Consider the following 17,360-nt stretch of genomic DNA (forward strand, 5'->3'; position numbering starts at 1 on the left):
TGCGCCACTTTGCTTGCGACGTATTTACGAAACCCGTTTAATCCCGGTCAGAAGTAAGAAATTCTAGTTCCATGTCGGAAAGAGCTCTCGAATTCATGACTTGGTAGACAGAGTCGGTAATCTGTGACCCCTAAATCCGCTCATCACAAGATTTTGCAGTCTAATACAGTTCCGACCATTTCGAAGGCAAAAGCAGAACAATATATTGCTGTTAACTAAGAGCAGCGCTAAAGTCGCTATTGTACTGCGGCCAGCCCTTTGATTCAAAGTCCCCAGTACCTAACCAAAACAAGAGATCTGCTCGATGCCGCTAGGTCAAGGCACCCCTTCGGCCGGCCGGCAGTTCTAGGACGCCAAGTCTAGATTTCTCAGTACAACTCATGTTTATTTCTCGTCATTACCATCGGGAGATATGACAATTATTGCCCTACAGTCACTTTCATTCCTCTACATCGCCCATACGGTCGTATACATTTAACAAGACGCCGTATACTTCCCCATGGCCCTCTCTGGATATACCTAAATGCAACATCTTGTCCTATCTCTTCCCCCTGGATACGGCTCCATCCCAAAACCCAATATGGATCGACTTAAATCAACAATCGCAAAGCTTATCTCCAGCAAAAAGGTTGTCCCTGATCAAGAGATTTGCTGTGGGCTTAGACCAACTAGGAGCCGCGCAGCATGAAGCGGTCATGGAGTTCACGCCTAATCACCTCTTCATTCCTTCTGTATAATTGGCAGCGGCGGGATCTCAACGATATTTCACGGGTGCAAATCCCGGATACACAGCTGACAAAGTCGCATATCAGATGAATTCGGTCGAGGCTACAGTTGTTCTTGTTCATGACTCTCTTCTTGGGACAGGAATAGCTGCTCCGAAGGCAGCTGGTGTCTCCCTCGACCGCCTATTCGTCTTTTCTGAGTTAGAGTTGACCACAACCTTGACTCGGGGATTACGCAATTAGAGATCAATCCTCGCCCCTCAAAAAGATGTAGAGTCATGGCAATGGAATTCTTTACAGAGTGAGCTTGCGGTGCAAACCGTTACGGTAATCAATTTTTCAAGCGGCAACACAGGTCTTCCAAAATGCGTTTGTATCACAAACCACAATCTGGTTGCCAAAACCGCCCAGGCAATATTCAATCAATATCAAGGCATGGGGTATTCCCCTAAAAACCCAGACCATGCTGAGCGGTGGCTGGCCTTTTTACCTCTCTACCGTGCATGCTCTCAGCTTTTCACAATCAAAGTGGCCTGCAAACTTCGGATCCCACTGTATATTATGCCGAAATTCACATTCGAGGATTTCCTGAGGTCTATCGATCGCTTCAAGATCAGAGCGATACAGGCGGTCCCCCCAGTTCTAGTCATGATGGCGAAACGGCCTGAGACAGCCAAATACAACATCAGCAGTCTAAGGCACATCTTGTGCGGAGCAGCGCCATTATCGAGCATCCAGACGTGGCCGACGCTGCTGCGACGGGGATCACTGTGCACGGCGAAGAGTTGCCTAGAGCATACGTTGTATTGAGAGAAAGTTCTCAGATAATGGCTGCCGAACTCTCAGGTTTTGTCGCTGGGAAGGTGGCCAAACACAAGTGCCTGGCAGAGTGGGATCGAATTCATCGACTAAGTTCCCAAAGTCGCCAGCGGGAAGATCGCGAGGAAGATGGCCAAGGCATGGGCAAACGGGACGCTGAAAAGGTCGAAAAGACTGTCAAAGTAAAGCTCTAAAGATTCGCTGGTGTAATTGCGACGGGTTCAACCAAATGGTTAGCTCATGCTGAACCCACTTGGATAGAAGCAATAGCGCCACTCCATCTATATTCTCATGACATCTGGATTTCCCTGCGTCCATGCTGGCGCAATCACTAGGCTCTTAATCCTCCATAACTCCCCTTCCCTTACAACACTGCACTTAAACTGGTTGCCAAATAGATAATAGTCCTGAAACTCCGGATTCAGGCCTTCGCCTTTGCGGAAGTGCTGCGCTAGCACACAGCACGTCAGCCCCGCAGTGTCGCCCTGCACTGTGCAGCGGATGTTCGTCGCGCTGTGCGTCGTGTCTAGCGCCGTTCCGACGGTTGTCATTAGCCGATCGACGACTATCTTGCGCCCATGTACGACTTCGTAGTTCATTCCGACCATTTTAAACGGTGTGAGGTCCATGATTGCGTCAGCGGTCAGGGATGAAGCTGAGAGGTCGGTGTCGCCTTCGTCGAGAGCACAGACGAAGCGGATCACGGAGTCGATCGCAGCTTCGCGGTCAGTTAGACCGCCAGCGTTCGGCATATTGATAACGATTGGTTGAAATTGCTGAGGTATAGAGTGCTGAAGAGGTTTAGTGATAGCAGTGAGGGAATCTATTCTGTAGTGGCCGAGGAGCCAGAGGCAAGGGTTGAGAAAACTCCTATCGTGTCTGGGAACTTGTAGTGAGATAACTCCTCACACGACCTACCTTCGAAGCCTCTCTTGAGATGACTCCTGCCTTTTTGAACAGAAATTCGGACCATGCACTAGATGTAGATCCGGATGCTATCAATTTGCTGCTCGAATTGAACAAAGTTCGATGCCAATGGCCCCGCTTTTCCTTGACAGATGGACATAAAACGGAGACGTTGGGGTTTTACAGACACGGATTCACGGAGAGGCTACGCGGACAGGATTGTCGAAATCAGTTGCTAATGGGGTGAATGGCCTTTCCCCAGGCTAGCAAGCTAGAATACGTTTTTCTGTGGTCTTCCGTGCAGCGAACGGTTTATATCGTCTAGGCAAGGTGCACAATGTGGATGCTTCACATGTCACGAATGCGTCAACAAATTCCACCGGGGTAACAAAAAAGTAGACGTTTCCATGGCCAGGCATGGTCACCGAGGTATTAGTGTCTTAATTCATGCTGTTTCCTCAATTTTAAGAGATCTCAGCTACCCTGAAGACTCAAGGTGGATTTATTATCTAGCTATGTTTGATCGGTTGTGCTATGGATCAGTCTGCTTTGGTCTCAACTCTAAAAACGAGTCCCTGAATTCAAATCTCAAAGAACTGACATGGGATCATGCAAAGCCATCGAAACGGAGTATGATAGCGAGTTCGTAGTTCTTGACATAGTGCTCCTAGAATTACTGTCCTTCAATATCGATTGCTTGGAAGTTTCCATTAGCGTTGCTAGGAAATTTGAAGGTTCAGGAGATCTGAGGAAACTTACCTCCGGATAAGCTGGGATGGCCCAGCTAGATGCCTCCAAATGCTGAAACATTTGTGGACCAAGCGGAGATGTAGCACAGAAACTTGTTTCTGGATCTTCCGGTATTGCCGAAAGGACCTCCAGATGTGACCCTTCGGCCAATGGATCTGGTCTACCTAGAATGGGGGCCTTGGATGGTATACGTACCCTGAGGAAGACATGAAAATCCTTGCAGTAGACGTTTACCGTGCCGGATATCTGAGCTCGCTCTAGTGAAAGAGGAAGGTCTGTCAGAAGCAGCCGCAAGTACGCCAGGTGAGCTGGTGTGGTGAGGACATATGGGATTGGATCCCAAGGCATTTGACTTTGTGAGAGACATTGATTGCCCTGTTGGTATGGGTTGGAGATCTTGGGCAGAACAATTGCGGGCTTCGGCTTCGAACTTTTTCACAAGCATTTGTAAAACGTCGGCAGCTTTGTACGCTTCCATCCTTTGATCACCCATCTGGCTAAAGATCCACGCACTCAGGCCCAATCCCTTGATCATTTCGGTCCTCGTGGGTACGCCACTGGAAAGCTGCTGGCTTATAGGGTCGTCGACTGCGCTACTGGAACATAAATCTGCAGCGATGATTGCTGCAGCGAGAAGGTAGTGATGTATTGTCAGCGACGTCTGGTAGTTTGCCAAACTTCGCAAGCGACTATAAACAGGAATTTCCTGGTTCTGGATGGCCTGGAAGCGCAGTATCGACATGGCCGAACCTAGACAGACTCACCGCGAATAGACAAATCGAGAATCTGATTTTGCAATCTCGAGGAATCGACTGTGGACGATGCAGAGGGATATGTGATGGATACTCGATAACACAAACCGGGCTGACACAAGTACAAGAGAATCCTGCACAGATAGCAGGCCGAGCTTATAATGATCAGGTGCACTATCATAGATGCGCCGAAGCTCCCGATCGATCTCAAGCACCCGTTCGCAAGGAATAGTGGCAGAGCGATTCATTTCCTCCAAAGCACGAGTAAATCCAAATGCTAGCTTAGATTCCGCAATCAAGTAAGATATTTGAGTTGGCTCCGAGTCAGACAGGGCCGGTGGGAGCGTAGTGCAATCCTCCCCAAAATACTCGTCGTCATGGATATTCCTGGGAAGATCCTGAGGACCTTCCAGTGACCGGATTCTGATCATAGAAGGGAGGCCTAGCTGGAAAGACAAAAAGATATCATATTGTCTGATGAAGGCCCATACAAGACGACGCATCTCGGCCTACTAGGCGGTCAGAGAATGCGTCGATATGTAGCGGAAAGCTCGTTTACCTGAAAGGGAGTGTGGGTCAATGTTGGTTGCAGTGGCTGATGATAGCCCATCCTCATTGCTAGCCGCACAATCATGCCAACTAGAACCCAAATACTTGACTTCGAATCCCTGCTTGCAACATACTCTCCATAGAGGTGGAAGCATAACGTTTCGACCAAGAAATCTTGGGTTTGGGTATAATCTACGAGAATCAAGCAATCTGTAAACCGATTGAGAAAATTAGTGGCGAGGTCCTGACACTTTCCTCGAAACTCCAGGGGTTCATCGTTCTCTCGCAAGTAGTCAAGCATGGCAACCCTTAGCATAGCGAATAGAAGAGCAGCCCAGGCAGGCGGGGTAGTGCTTTGGTCGATCTAGAAGTGTTGGTATTGGTTAGTTAGAAACATTTTGGTAAGCGATTAAGAATATCAAGGGCTTTCAATTACCTGTTTGCAGAATGTCGGTTCGTGAAGGATGTCTAAACAAATTAGTTTAAAAATAGCAAGATGCCTGCGAAGGAGGACGACGCACGCATTGCAGGATATAGATGGGAAAAGAATCTGGCGACCATGGTGTCGCAGCTGTATCTGGATGGTAGCTGTGAAATGATTTCCGAGCGGCTCACCGTCTTCGCGGGCCCAAATAGAACACTTGGGCCACGATCATCGCTGGGTCGTCGCAGGATCTGGGATACCTTCTGGGTCTGGTCCTCGTACCGGTTATGCTGTGCTCACAAATACGATCGTACCGCACCAATCTATTTAACGTGTTAGCCTTCTGTGGAGAAAACTGACCTCATACTGCTGACCTCGTTAAGCAACAACGCCCAAAGTGCCACATTGACAGAAAGCACCTGCTTGTAGTCGGCACTTATACTAATCGCGGTATCCGGTGTCGGTAAACGGATTAGCATCTGATTCTCGGTTGGCGCAGTTTCTGCTAGGTTCTCGCTACCATGACTGTCTATGTTGACTTCCTCGTTGCTTAGATTGTTTTCTCCGTCAGCGAAACTTGACGGGGTATCGGCCTGACCCCATCAAGGTTGCTGGTTCTTCAACAGCGTGAGTACAAGACTCTCAAGGTGGTCAAGCCTCGCCTGAGCAGGGGCTGATGGGTCAGGGGCTAGCAGGCCTGAAGAATCCTGCAGACTTGTGTCCGACTCAGGTCTCCTCGCAACGTAGCAGCAGGAAGTGATGTCTCGTCTGTTGATGCAATTTCCGCGTACAGGCACAGCACGGTCGCATCTCAGTCTGACTAGGCATCAACAGATAGAGCTCAGGGTAATTTTGGCAGAGTAGCTTACTTGCGCTTGCGACATGGAAAGCATGATATTGGCCTCCTATTTCTCATATTTCGCGTAGCAGCGCGATCGCTGTGTTTAGGTGGATGACCAGAAATTGTCATGGCGTAAATCCACCAAACTCCTTACAAGAGACGTACTATGTTGTTTTGTTTTAATGCTGTGGTGCCATAGATAGACTGACCATGATTCAGAGCCTCTCTGCAAGTGGTGTCGTGGGGGAGGTGCATATCTCTGGGGTAATGAAGAAAAAAATAGAGGGCGGGGATAACGCAAACACTTCGCACACCCTGCGGGGTAATACCTTCTCGAGCAGATCCGCCACGGAGATCGCGGATACCAAGGCCGGACTTACCAGATGTCTTCCTGAGCCCAATCGGAAAACAAGCCGTGTATCTAGTATCTCTGGATTGTGCAGTAACATGACCGCGGTTCTGGAAAAGGCCATAAAAGGCGTAATATTTGAACTTGCTGTAATGGCGAGAGGGGAGACAGATGAAACAGATGAGCAAATCCAATATGCACCGGATAAACAACGATGACTTCGAAATCGGATCAACGCAACACGCCGCGTGTAGTGAGGTTTCTGTCCGATGGGGTCATGATACGGGGCATTTTGCGCTTTCCTGACCGCAATAGTCCTCACCCCACCGTCATTCTAGGTCATAGTCTCGGAGGACTGAAGGAGTAGACGCTTCCTGAAGTTGCGGATGCTCTGATCGAAGCCGGTATTGCAGCAATGTGGTTCGACTTTCTGAATACAGGCGACAGCGAAGGACAACCACGCGACGAAGTAGCTCATTATGGTCGACTCCAGGACTGGGTGAATGCCATCGCTTCCACGACAAGCCTGTCAGAGGTTGATGCCCAGCGCGTGGGCATCTGGGGAACAAGTCTGGGAGGCCGAGATGTTCTGGTTGTGGCGGGCATAGAACGGCGACTCAAGGCAGTGGTGTCCCAAACACCCCTCATCCGGTGGACTGCTGCAGCAGGTGCTCGCATGGCTGGTTACGGCGATGACATGCGGCGATATCAGCAAGACCTAGCTGCCGACCGCGAGAGCCGGGCATTGGGAAAAGAGCCGGCCTACGTCACCTTCGTGAAGCCGTCCGGCGACGAGGCCAAACAGGCATTATATTGACTCGCTGACGGACGCTGAGCTGGGTAATTACCATGGCCAAATCACGCTGCAGAGCTACCAACCGACAGCCCTAGTCGATGTGACACCGCTGATGGAGTTGATTTCTCCCACTCCTCTACTATTTATCCTCGCGGAAGAAGATTATCTGCCTGGGCAACGAGACGCGTTCGCCGCCGCCAACGAGCCAAAGTCGATGGTGACCATTTCGGGCAACCATTTCTCCCCCTACACGATATCGAAACAAAACGCTATCGAAGCAACCAGAGAGTAGTTTGTTAAGTACTTGACTCCCATTAGGTAGACAATAACCGGCTACTTAGAAACCGCATGTGAAATACCCAATATTGGACTAGCCCAATTTAGCCCTAGAGTGGAACTCTTGGCGCTGCGGCAACCTATTACTCTAATATCTCGGTATTTTTGTCCAAATATTAATGGTGTTGACAGGGTCGCGAGATCGCCACTGTAGCAAACCACCTGAGACGCTAGGCGTTTCACCAACTGCGGAATCTACCTCAACCTCGTTGTTCTCGCAGACCTGTGATAAGATTGCGACGGAACAGGAGGTTTCAGGAATGGCCTTCAGATCACAGGCCAAAGTGTATATAAACAGGCAGAGTCTCTCTGAATAGCCAGGGGGACAGAACACAATTAAGCAGATAGATCCACAACTGTTCTGTATACAACAGGCCGCTAGCTATCTTGCACCTTGCCCGCACCAAATTTTACTTTCCATTTTGTACTTCAATGTTCACCAAGCCGGTGCTGCCCGGCTTCGCTGATTTTGTACCATTATCATTCGGCATGTTCATACTCTTGACGAATGTTGGGAACAGCTCCCTTATCACTAATCCGCACGGTCTCCTCTGGAGCCCCTGCATCTCCTAGAGTCGTATGGATGTTTCTGTCGCCAAAGACAACGCCGATTTCATCAAGAGATTTGCCTTTGGTCTCGGGGCAAAAGAAAGATAACCCCGGGATGCATACCACGAGACACAAAAGGTAGATGAGAATCAATCTGACGCATCCGTTAGCTCAAGTAGAATTGTGAATTAGAGATCGGTGTTAAATTCTCACTTCAAACCGATGTGGGTGAATGCAGTGGGAGCACTGTCCAATTGAATCACCAGCGCAGAAAAATATGCTGTAATTCCGATAGACATCCCTTTCCCGCGGATATTATTTGGGAAGATCTCAGAGGTATAGACACTTTCACCACGGTTAGCTTTGGGGTTTGACAATTTCCTAGCTCGTCCCCAGCAGTAGCTCACTAGGTGGTAACATCCACAAAGCCGGCATACATGGCAATATGCAGGTAGAGGAAGACAATAGCGGAAATAGCCGCCCCACGAGCTCCAGTTCGGTCGAATATCGCAATTAAAACAATTAGACCGATCATGGCACCGGCGTCTCCAATCCAGCCGCATTTTAAGGAAAATACTCTTCCATCCGATCAACCGTAAAGGCACAGAAAGTGTTGCCGATGATCGTGATGTTGGCCCACATTTCTGTGAGAAGAAGCTGCATGACTGTTCCGTAGCCGAGACTTGCATAGAGAACTGGATTGTAAACTGTTCATGTCAATGAAGTATTATATACTATTCTCTTGCGGGGCTTACCCGAAGCAAGCAGGGTGGCAGTCATTTGGCTTTCAAACATGATGAAGAACCCTACCATAGACCGTCTACGATAGGATGGGATAGCCCACATGTGTGCCCATGTCACCTTATTTTTCTCGTCTTCGTCGTGCTGCACTCTGATCTGGAGATACTCTCTGTAGGCAAAAGAATTGTCATAAACTTCCTTGCCATGGTGAAGCCTTTCCAAGATTTATAGCGCATCATCGTGTCGATTTTGGCTTATTACTAGAGATAGTAGGTTAGAAATCATCGGACACTCCCCAAGGATAGGACTAAAAGATGATATACTCACATCAACGAGGAGATTCGGGTATAAACCAAACGCCACAGGCAAGGATCAAGGTTGGTACATATTGGATGGCTAGAGGTATTCGCCACTGCGATCCCCCAGCATTCACAAAATAGAAACCAAAGCCTATCCAACTGTGAGATTTCGTTACCACCTTGCCGGTCGGAATACCTTCTTGTGTTGGGATAGGACTTACTCGCACAAGATAGTGCCCAGGGAAATGAAAATCCCGTGGAGACCCACTATCAGGCCGGGGGCTTGAGGAGACACTTCGCTCTGGAAAAGAGGGGTCACGGCAAATAATGATCCTGTTTAGCTTAGCCCTGCAATTTGGACACAATCTATTCAAAGTAATTCACTCACCAATTCCGAGACCCTCCACCAACCGAGCGGCAATGAACATGGCAATGTGGACAAACTCAACTTGTAGAGCTCCACCGAGAAGGGACAGAGCAGCGGAGATAAACACAGATATTCTGCGGCCCAAGATGTCGGAAGACTGTGATGAGAGAAGACCTCTTAACAAGGCCCCAGAGACGTACACTCCATTGACAGCGCTAGTTATCTAAGTTGCATTGGGGGCAGTGTCAAAACCAATGTAGACACTAGCAAGTAAGGTCAGTCAACGCACAGTTCAGAATGCGCCGTAAACAAGAGACATACATAAAGGATGGTTGGGCAAGTGTGGTCGCTGTGATGACAGTGACATAAGCACACGCTATTGAACCAAGGGACAAGAACAGTGCGACCCAGGTGCTGAACAGGCTTCGAGAATGATTACCCATCTTGTTGACTAAAAATAGAAAGCGAGAAGAAAATCAATGAGAGAGATATTCTGTAAGGGTATCGGCCTGGCAGGAGGATGATACTACTCGGTACTTGTGTAGAGGATATATTTCAATCCTATCGACCATTTTGATCAATGTAAGCCACCGCTGCCACATGGTCTCTTCTTATTCTGACAGGGTGGTGTCTATATTCTTGTGGAGATGTCTTAGTCTGGACTCTGGAGAACCGGGGTTTGCGGAGAATCTGAAGTTGGATAACTTCAGAATCCCGGAGGGCTCCGTTAGCTCATTTGCTATCACAAGTTATTAAATGGCCTATGTAGGTCCTCGCTCTAAAGCTTTTAACGGGGTAGAGGTGAGCCGACTCGATCGTCGCTCAGGGGGACTGGAAGGGTAAGGCGGAAGAGGATTCATCGTACGATATAATGTACAGTACCGAGACAGTGTTGTGGAGTAAAGTTGAGGCTGGTGTGCAAAAGACGGGTGCATTAGTTCGAATATCTCTAGCTAGACAGAATAATAGATTTATTTATCTACCGTAGTCCAAGACTTTACTCGCGGATTTCTGGACTATTACATGGTCTAAATTGTCTAATAGGTTCTAGCTCTCTATGGGTTTTATATACCTTTCGTTAAGTCCGCGCCAAGCATGTTGTCCACAATACGAATCGGAGATCGTGGAGGGAGTAAAAGTAAATAGAGACACTTCAGCGGCAAATCACCAGGTTCACCTAACAATGCTTGACTATACCCGCCTAAAACCCTACTTGCATGTCTACAAGAGGTCCAGAGACAGCTTGACAGCTGCCTCTCAGTCGGTGATGCCGAAGCTAACGAGCAGGAAACCGCATAGTGGGTTCAACACGGAATGACAGAAAAGGGCGCTGATAAGACAGGCTTGGACAGGGGAGATCAGAGATTGTGGGGGAAACGAACAAATCTTGTATCATATCCTGAAAATTCTTCCTAGCATTGGTGTGTTTCGGTAATCTTCCAGTTTTGCCCATTATAGGGTCCGCTCTTGAGTTGTTAGAGATAGGTTCCGTGCTACGGAGGGGGGCAACCTCGGGGGCTAGAGGGTCAAGTCTATGGACCTTGGTAGCAGGTTGTCTACTTAGCTATCCATCTTTTTCTGTGATTGAGGTCATCATTCTGGGACCCTCAACATGAGTTGTCTCTTGTTTGGTGCCGACTTGCACTCCCGTTGCTTCTGTGGCTACCCTGTGCAGCAGCTCTTCGCCGGTTCCCTCCACTGTATTGCCCGTATGCACGTCGACAACGAGATCATGTGTACGATGATCGACATGGATATCTTCCGAGTATACCATAACTTCCTCCGTGTCTCCAAAGACAGCGGCGATTTCTTCGAGGGGTACTCCTTTGGTTTCTGGTAGCAGTATGAAGGCGGCGATGCCTCCAAGGCCTGAAATAATGATAAAGACGAGGAAGAATTTCCAACCAATGTTGGCAAATGCGGTTGCGGTGACTTGGAGGTAGACGAGATCGGTAAGGGCAACAGCGGCAATGGACATTGCCACGCCTTTTGCTCGAAGATGATTAGGGAAGATCTCACTGTAGAATACCACACCGGCGACGTCGATACCGCATCCGTAGAATAGGAGAAATATGTAAAACATGGCGACACCAGCCCTCAGTGCAGGAAGGTTAGGCGTTTCAGGAATTGGAGTAGCGAAAGTGGCAATGAGAGCGGCCTCCACGATCAAGCAAGCACAGCAGCCGAAGACGCCAGTAAGCATGAGAACCCTGCGGCCGACCCGGTCCATAATCACTGCACCTATGGCTAGCAGTTAGACTAGAATTGGACTTTATCGACACCGTTTTCTTTCTTACCAAGAAGATTGGCAGGCGTGCCCATCGTTATCCATCCGCACTGGAGCTTCAACTGATCCAGGGTTCCATACCCGAGAGCAGCATACAACGTTGGGCCATAGTTATTGATGACCAGGACCGCCGTGGACTGTCCGATAAAAGCAAAACCGCAGGCCAGAATAGTTCGCTTCCTGTATGATTTCTTAAAGAACATGGCCCGGTAGGTGGGCGAGAGGGATCTGTCGAACTCGGCCTGTTTTTGCATCTGGTAGAACTCGCCGCGGGCGTATTCCTGGTCTGGATCGCCGGGCATCTGATGCAAATCCATGACGATCTTCCTAGCCTCCTCGACTCTGCCTTTCATCAACAGATATCGTGGAGACTCAGGAGCCCATATAATAACAAGGAGCTGAAGAGCTGGAAAAATGAGCGCAAGACCAAGGGGCCCTCGCCATTGCGCCGCCGGGTCGTTTTGAACGTAATAGAAAGCCAGACCCATATAAGAGGCAAGTGAGTAACCTATCGTAATACCCATGCCGTTCATGCCTACGAAGAATCCTCGCAACTTGGGTGGTGCTAACTCAGCTGTGTAGACTGGAGCTGGGAAAGAGTCAGCATCTCACACAGCCAGCTGCGGATAGGCGTGGTAGGTGACGCACTGAGCGCAAGGAAACCCCAAGATCCAGCTCCGGCAATCAAGCGAAATATAATGAACATAGTAGTGTTGACAGACCCAGTCAGGCCGGCGCCGCCAATTAGGCTCATGACAGCACAAAAGATCGTTCCTGCTTTACGGCCCCACCTGTCCATGATAAAGCTTCCGATGATGATGCCCAGAAAGGCTCCAGCCTATGAGAATTAGAATGTTCATGCTTGCCAATGCTTAAGTTCCCACCTGGAAGACACCAGACATGGCACCGATCAGAGAGTCGGCGTTGTGGGCCATCTCCCCGGTTTCTGGATCAAGGAGTTTCATATATATCAGGAATGATGGCTGTGCGAGAGTGACACCGATTATTGACGCTGGGTAGCCGAAAGCCAGCTGGCCGCAGCCAGCAATCGCGAAACAGATCAAGAAGTTTCGCCAGTTCCATTGTCGATCTTGCCCAAACCCTTTTCCTTTCCTGCCATCCGTGGCATATGTGGTGTTACGGATCGCCATCGTGGTGGTCTTGGAAACAGCCACAAGACCTGCAACGGTGGTCTTGGAAATAACCACAAGACCTGCATCACGAAATCGAAGGGGGTACTAAAGGAAGCTGGGCGAGGCCACCCCGCATGAACCATTACCTCGGGCCTTGGTTGACCTAGCACTTGCCCCAGCCAGCCGAAAGACTTTCAAGAAAGGAGCCGAAGCAGCGTATACTTGCCCATTTAAGTAAACCGAAACACGCGGCCTGAGTATGGTTTCTCAATGCCCCACATGCGGTTCATACCCGCACTTCGCTCGGAATTAATTGTTATCTCCACGTCCATTCGCGGGGACCAGTTACCTAAGGCGGAATACTGGGTACATCTAGCAGAACACCTCAAGACACCTATATCACATAATCATGGGTCCTGAGAACACAAACCGATCAGTTCATTGCCTTTCAGAGCGACAGTTCGTTCAAGGGTCGACCGTTGGTCCGACCTGTTCACAAAGTGAACGGTATCAATCTATATCGTGCACGTTAGCTACCCTCCTAAGCTTTCGGCCAAGTTAGCAGATGTGTTCGGCCGAAAATGGAGCAATCTCAATCGCCGCTATGACTTTGGCAAACGCAACCTCTACTAACACATCTAGCATAACGATATTTCCTGTTTAAGCTCCAATTGTGCTAGAGCATTTGCATAACCGAATCGGTGGGACCGATGACAACTTCTCGCAGACTCGCCAGAAAAAGTCTACAAAATCTGCATTTACTGCTTCGAAGCTCCAAAGCGACACGGGCCATTACCGAATGAAGTCTCCTAACAGGGGTTCTAGTAGAGTACCTGGTGATATCTGTATGAGGTTTAGCCCTGATGGCTAGCAGATATAGCCGTTGCCCGTTCTGCCCGGCTTTTGGAGATGCTAGTGAAAGCGATTGAATTATTGAGGCCACTCTGAATAAGAATCCCTCATCCTGATTGCCATAAGCTTGGGTACGCGCCACAAAGGCGTATTCGGCAGACTCCAACCGCCGATATGGGTAACACCGACAAAGTACCACAGCTGACTAGGACCGGCTAAGTCTCGTCGCCAGTGGAAAAAGTAAATCAGCTTTTTCAATAAGGTTCTGACTGCCATTGAAAATGGTAGGATATCCTGCTTAATTAGGAACAAAACATGGCCAGAGTCGACGAGATCCTGAAACATGGTGTACACGTGACGTATTATTGTGAGAGTATTGGAGGGCGCAGGAACATCCAAAAATACGCCCAACAACAACTTCCTGCAATCGAGAATAAGATCTAGTCTACCTTCTGCAAGGTCAGGAAGCTCATATGATATTCTTGGCACGTCTTTACCACCTAACATACCATAATGAGCCGTTAAATTTAATAATGACCTTCTCTTTGTGAAAAGGACAGCTTTATAGTGCTTTCATGTCGCTGATTTGATTTGAAGAACAAAGTCTGGAACAGACTCGATACTCCCAAGCATTGACCTTAGTATGCATCCTTTCTTATTGAGCTAGCAGCTCACAGTACTGTATCTATAGCTCCGCCGCCAAGACACATTTCTAATGGATCCATGAGGCTGCCTCATTAGAGTCTCAAATTACTGTCTTCAAGTACTATTCATGTGCTTGCAACGCGGTAGATCGTTCGGGGATCTTATGGGGTCTTCATTTTCGAATGTGCCGCAGCTTAACTTCGAGGACACGGAGAGTATATCGGTTTCTGCATCGTCGTCTCCGAGTGAGGTGTAACGTTGTCCGCAAATCGATAGATCTTGCTCATAATTATCACCTAGGCGCTCTCCTCAGTCTCGTCTTCTTGGTTGTCGCCAATTTTGCGCGTAGTTTAGAGTCTCGCACCTGCGACGGAGTGAATTTTATCGTACGAATCTGTCGTTCAGCCGCGTTGGAGGCTTAGTGGCCTTCGTTGGCTGTGGCGCCTATTAAGTTCAGAGAGACTAGGACTCAACATCTGGAGTGGAAGCCAATCGTCTCGAGGAAAGTGTTTCCACAACAATAGGAGAGGTTTGACACCGGCAAACTTGATTGTGAAAGACGATTAACGATAGCGCAGGTAAACTGAGGCCATTGATCGGATTCCTGGCCTTCTCAGATTTTTTGTTGCTTCCCTCTTCGTCCTTGCGTCTGTCTATCGGGGGAGAGCAACTAATCGGGTTTGCACAGATCTGTCCTCTGCCTTTAAGCCGTCCCCTTTCGCTTGATGGCCTTCCCGATCTTCGCAAAACTCTCGAGAAGGTCAACATCATGTTGGAAGTGATATTGAAGGGCCAGATTGCATTATCTAAATCCCGTATTCTCTCTTTTTCTTGTGTCTGTCTTTTGTTTCCTTCTTGGAAATCCAGACTCCACCCTAGGCCGGCTAGCGCTGAGCTCTGTCACTGTCCAAAAAGGCTTCCAGAATGCTGTCCACATTCCACACCGCGGCCATGACCCCAGGTTCGGTGTGTTTAGCGTGCAGGGTGATGCATTCTCTAGACTCAACTTCTGCTCCACAGCATCCTTCCTCAACTACACGATGTGCACTTCAACAAACAACAGATGGACGCTCCTCTAGCACATAGTATGAAACGTCCCAGAGAATGTCTTGAGACTGTCCAACTCCGTTGTTCAGCACTCAAGTTGACATTGGGTTTCGTGTCAGCGAACGTTGGCAACGTTTTGGGTAGTGAGGCTGCATGACTCTAGCTCCAACGCAACGATCTTAGGTCCGAAGATCGATAAAATCAGGTAAACACGCCGCGCCAGGGACGACAGGATCTCTAGGAAACGACCGCGTTTCCTTCGCTAGTTGATCTTCTTTCTCACCCTTCATTTTCCAGCAATGTGAAGAGCGTGATTCTGACTGTTGATCGATGGAAGGGTATGGGCAGGTTCGGGTTGGTAAGGAGTGTAATCATCGCACGGCCTAACGAGGTCAGTATTCGGGAGGTTTACGACGAAGGGCGAGCAAAATCCTAAGAGCTGTGAGAGTGAGCCGCGGAACGTAGGTATGCTCGGAAAATGAGAGCAATCTGGCTCATCAAAGGTTAACAACCATACCAGACACTCTCGCATCACAATCGCGTAGCAATGAATGATTAATAAAGTCTCAATTCGCGGGTAACCCTGGCGCATCTTCGATGTCGCGATGTGAAGTTAGAAGGATGCGTTGATGGTCTGCCGAGAGAGAAGCTCGGGATAAAACTACTGGAGTGTCGTAGCCAAGGCAGAACCCAAACATTAAACATCAAACGAACTTCAACACATTTAGCGGATTCGGTTCTACTATCTCGCATACGCCACCTGCTGTTCAGTGTGAATGAAACTTTTAATTAACTCGGGATCATGAACACGAGTTATTCCAGCTCCGCTGTAACGTCAAGGAGGGAGGAGACGCTGTATGATAAGGATGATTGTGGTAACGTGGGGGTCTTATATTAAGTAGGTATCGTAGAGTGTAAAAAGTTTAAATACACCACGTGACGCTAAGATAACCATATTCTAAGCTAAGCCTAATATAGTAGAGTCGTAGTGTCTTAGATTTTAGGACTATCTAATTAGGTAATACTAGTGACTCCTTTTACGCGTATAATAAGTCGTATTCTAGTATAAACAATAGTAATTCTTATAGTATTATTCTTCACTAATTCTATCTCGAGATGCCACCTCGCCGTGAAATAGATCCTTAATTACGCTCTAGAATCTATGAGCTTCGCAGTCTAGGCTATTTCTATTAATCTATTACGACAAAACACTAAATAAATTGATCTACGGTTATGTTACGAATTCGGCTAAACATCGGAAGGACGGACGCCTAACATAATCAGGCCACCAGCCAAGAGATGCGACTCGAGGAGTGCATCCTTATTACTAGCACACTCCCCGCATAGGAGGCGCACTCTTTCCTCTCTTACGCTTTGAGTCGTGTACAGTATCGACCATATACTATAGGGGTATCTTAAATATACGCTTATCGTTAGATTCTACCTACTTGCCAAGGAATCCCTAACATAACTTTATTAAAATTCGCTTCCTTCAATACTAGTATCTTCTTCGAGAAATGAATAAGCGAAAATGGCAATAAAAGAAAAGATCTATAATTACATAAGAATATACATAAAAAAGACTACAATAAGCATAAGAATATAGACATTTTACGTCCGATAATTAAAAACGCGTAAATAGTTAGATGAATATACCGTTAAGCGAGGACAAGGAGTTACAGCGGTTTAGATATTTATAAGACCTTTAGAGTAAATAAGATAAGGCGATGTACGAGAAATTCGAACCGGAAAGAGTGTTAAAAAGATGTTCTAGGCTACCTTTAGATATAATTGTCGTATAAGCCTTCTACCTTTAGACGGCGATTCTGAGAGCGCTCGAGGAGGTGTTACTAGTCGAGTGATTCGCGACGTTTACGAAGCCTTTTTACCCACCATTCTATAATCTAACGATATAATTATGTACGATAATGTTAGTACTTATATAGCGCGAGTTATCATAGTAATCCTTCGTTAAATGGGTATTACAGTTATGACCTAACCATCTTCATCGGCAAATTTTCCCGCGCGACCCTGAGAGCCCTGGGCTGCCCTGGGCTGTCAAGGTAAGTCTGCGTCTTACGCAGCCCATGAGACCGCTGGGCTCGCTGGGCTACTCTAAGAGAGCTCATGGGCTACTCTAAGAGGGCCCTGGGCTAATATAATAATTTATAACTTTACGAATATATAATTATA

General features: G+C 48.0%; 6 protein-coding genes across 6 annotated transcripts; 1 reads left to right on the forward strand and 5 right to left on the reverse strand.

Annotated features, from left to right (window-relative positions):
• Positions 1-1,825: 1,825 nt before the first annotated feature.
• A1O5_09611 (uncharacterized protein) lies at positions 1,826-2,296 on the reverse strand (the record flags this gene model as incomplete). The annotated part of the gene is made up of 1 exon (XM_007750190.1): positions 1,826-2,296. One exon carries the CDS (start codon positions 2,294-2,296, stop codon positions 1,826-1,828), a length of 471 nt encoding a protein of 156 aa, XP_007748380.1.
• A 761-nt stretch (positions 2,297-3,057) lies between these two features.
• On the reverse strand, positions 3,058-5,404 carry A1O5_09612 (uncharacterized protein; the record flags this gene model as incomplete). The annotated part of the gene is made up of 9 exons (XM_007750191.1): positions 3,058-3,117; positions 3,210-3,364; positions 3,396-3,889; positions 3,965-4,461; positions 4,512-4,865; positions 4,938-4,969; positions 5,023-5,188; positions 5,240-5,248; positions 5,300-5,404. The coding sequence occupies 9 exons, from the start codon at positions 5,402-5,404 to the stop codon at positions 3,058-3,060; spliced, it is 1,872 nt and encodes a 623-aa protein (XP_007748381.1).
• A 1,126-nt stretch (positions 5,405-6,530) lies between these two features.
• On the forward strand, positions 6,531-7,203 carry A1O5_09613 (uncharacterized protein; the record flags this gene model as incomplete). The annotated part of the gene is made up of 2 exons (XM_007750192.1): positions 6,531-6,890; positions 6,952-7,203. The coding sequence occupies 2 exons, from the start codon at positions 6,531-6,533 to the stop codon at positions 7,201-7,203; spliced, it is 612 nt and encodes a 203-aa protein (XP_007748382.1).
• A 1,157-nt stretch (positions 7,204-8,360) lies between these two features.
• A1O5_09614 (uncharacterized protein) lies at positions 8,361-8,591 on the reverse strand (the record flags this gene model as incomplete). Its single annotated transcript, XM_007750193.1, has 2 exons — positions 8,361-8,503; positions 8,552-8,591. The coding sequence occupies 2 exons, from the start codon at positions 8,589-8,591 to the stop codon at positions 8,361-8,363; spliced, it is 183 nt and encodes a 60-aa protein (XP_007748383.1).
• A 274-nt stretch (positions 8,592-8,865) lies between these two features.
• Positions 8,866-9,646, reverse strand: A1O5_09615 (uncharacterized protein; the record flags this gene model as incomplete). Its single annotated transcript, XM_007750194.1, has 4 exons — positions 8,866-8,995; positions 9,058-9,169; positions 9,225-9,418; positions 9,525-9,646. The coding sequence occupies 4 exons, from the start codon at positions 9,644-9,646 to the stop codon at positions 8,866-8,868; spliced, it is 558 nt and encodes a 185-aa protein (XP_007748384.1).
• Positions 9,647-10,767: 1,121 nt separating this feature from the next.
• Positions 10,768-12,641, reverse strand: A1O5_09616 (uncharacterized protein; the record flags this gene model as incomplete). The annotated part of the gene is made up of 4 exons (XM_007750195.1): positions 10,768-11,444; positions 11,501-12,079; positions 12,139-12,328; positions 12,375-12,641. 4 exons carry the CDS (start codon positions 12,639-12,641, stop codon positions 10,768-10,770), a joined length of 1,713 nt encoding a protein of 570 aa, XP_007748385.1.
• Between the last annotated feature and the right edge of the window lie 4,719 nt (positions 12,642-17,360).

The sequence above is a fragment of the Cladophialophora psammophila genome, assembly GCF_000585535.1.
Source record: "Cladophialophora psammophila CBS 110553 chromosome Unknown aczJe-supercont1.17, whole genome shotgun sequence".
Classification (NCBI taxonomy): Eukaryota; Fungi; Ascomycota; class Eurotiomycetes; order Chaetothyriales; family Herpotrichiellaceae; genus Cladophialophora; species Cladophialophora psammophila.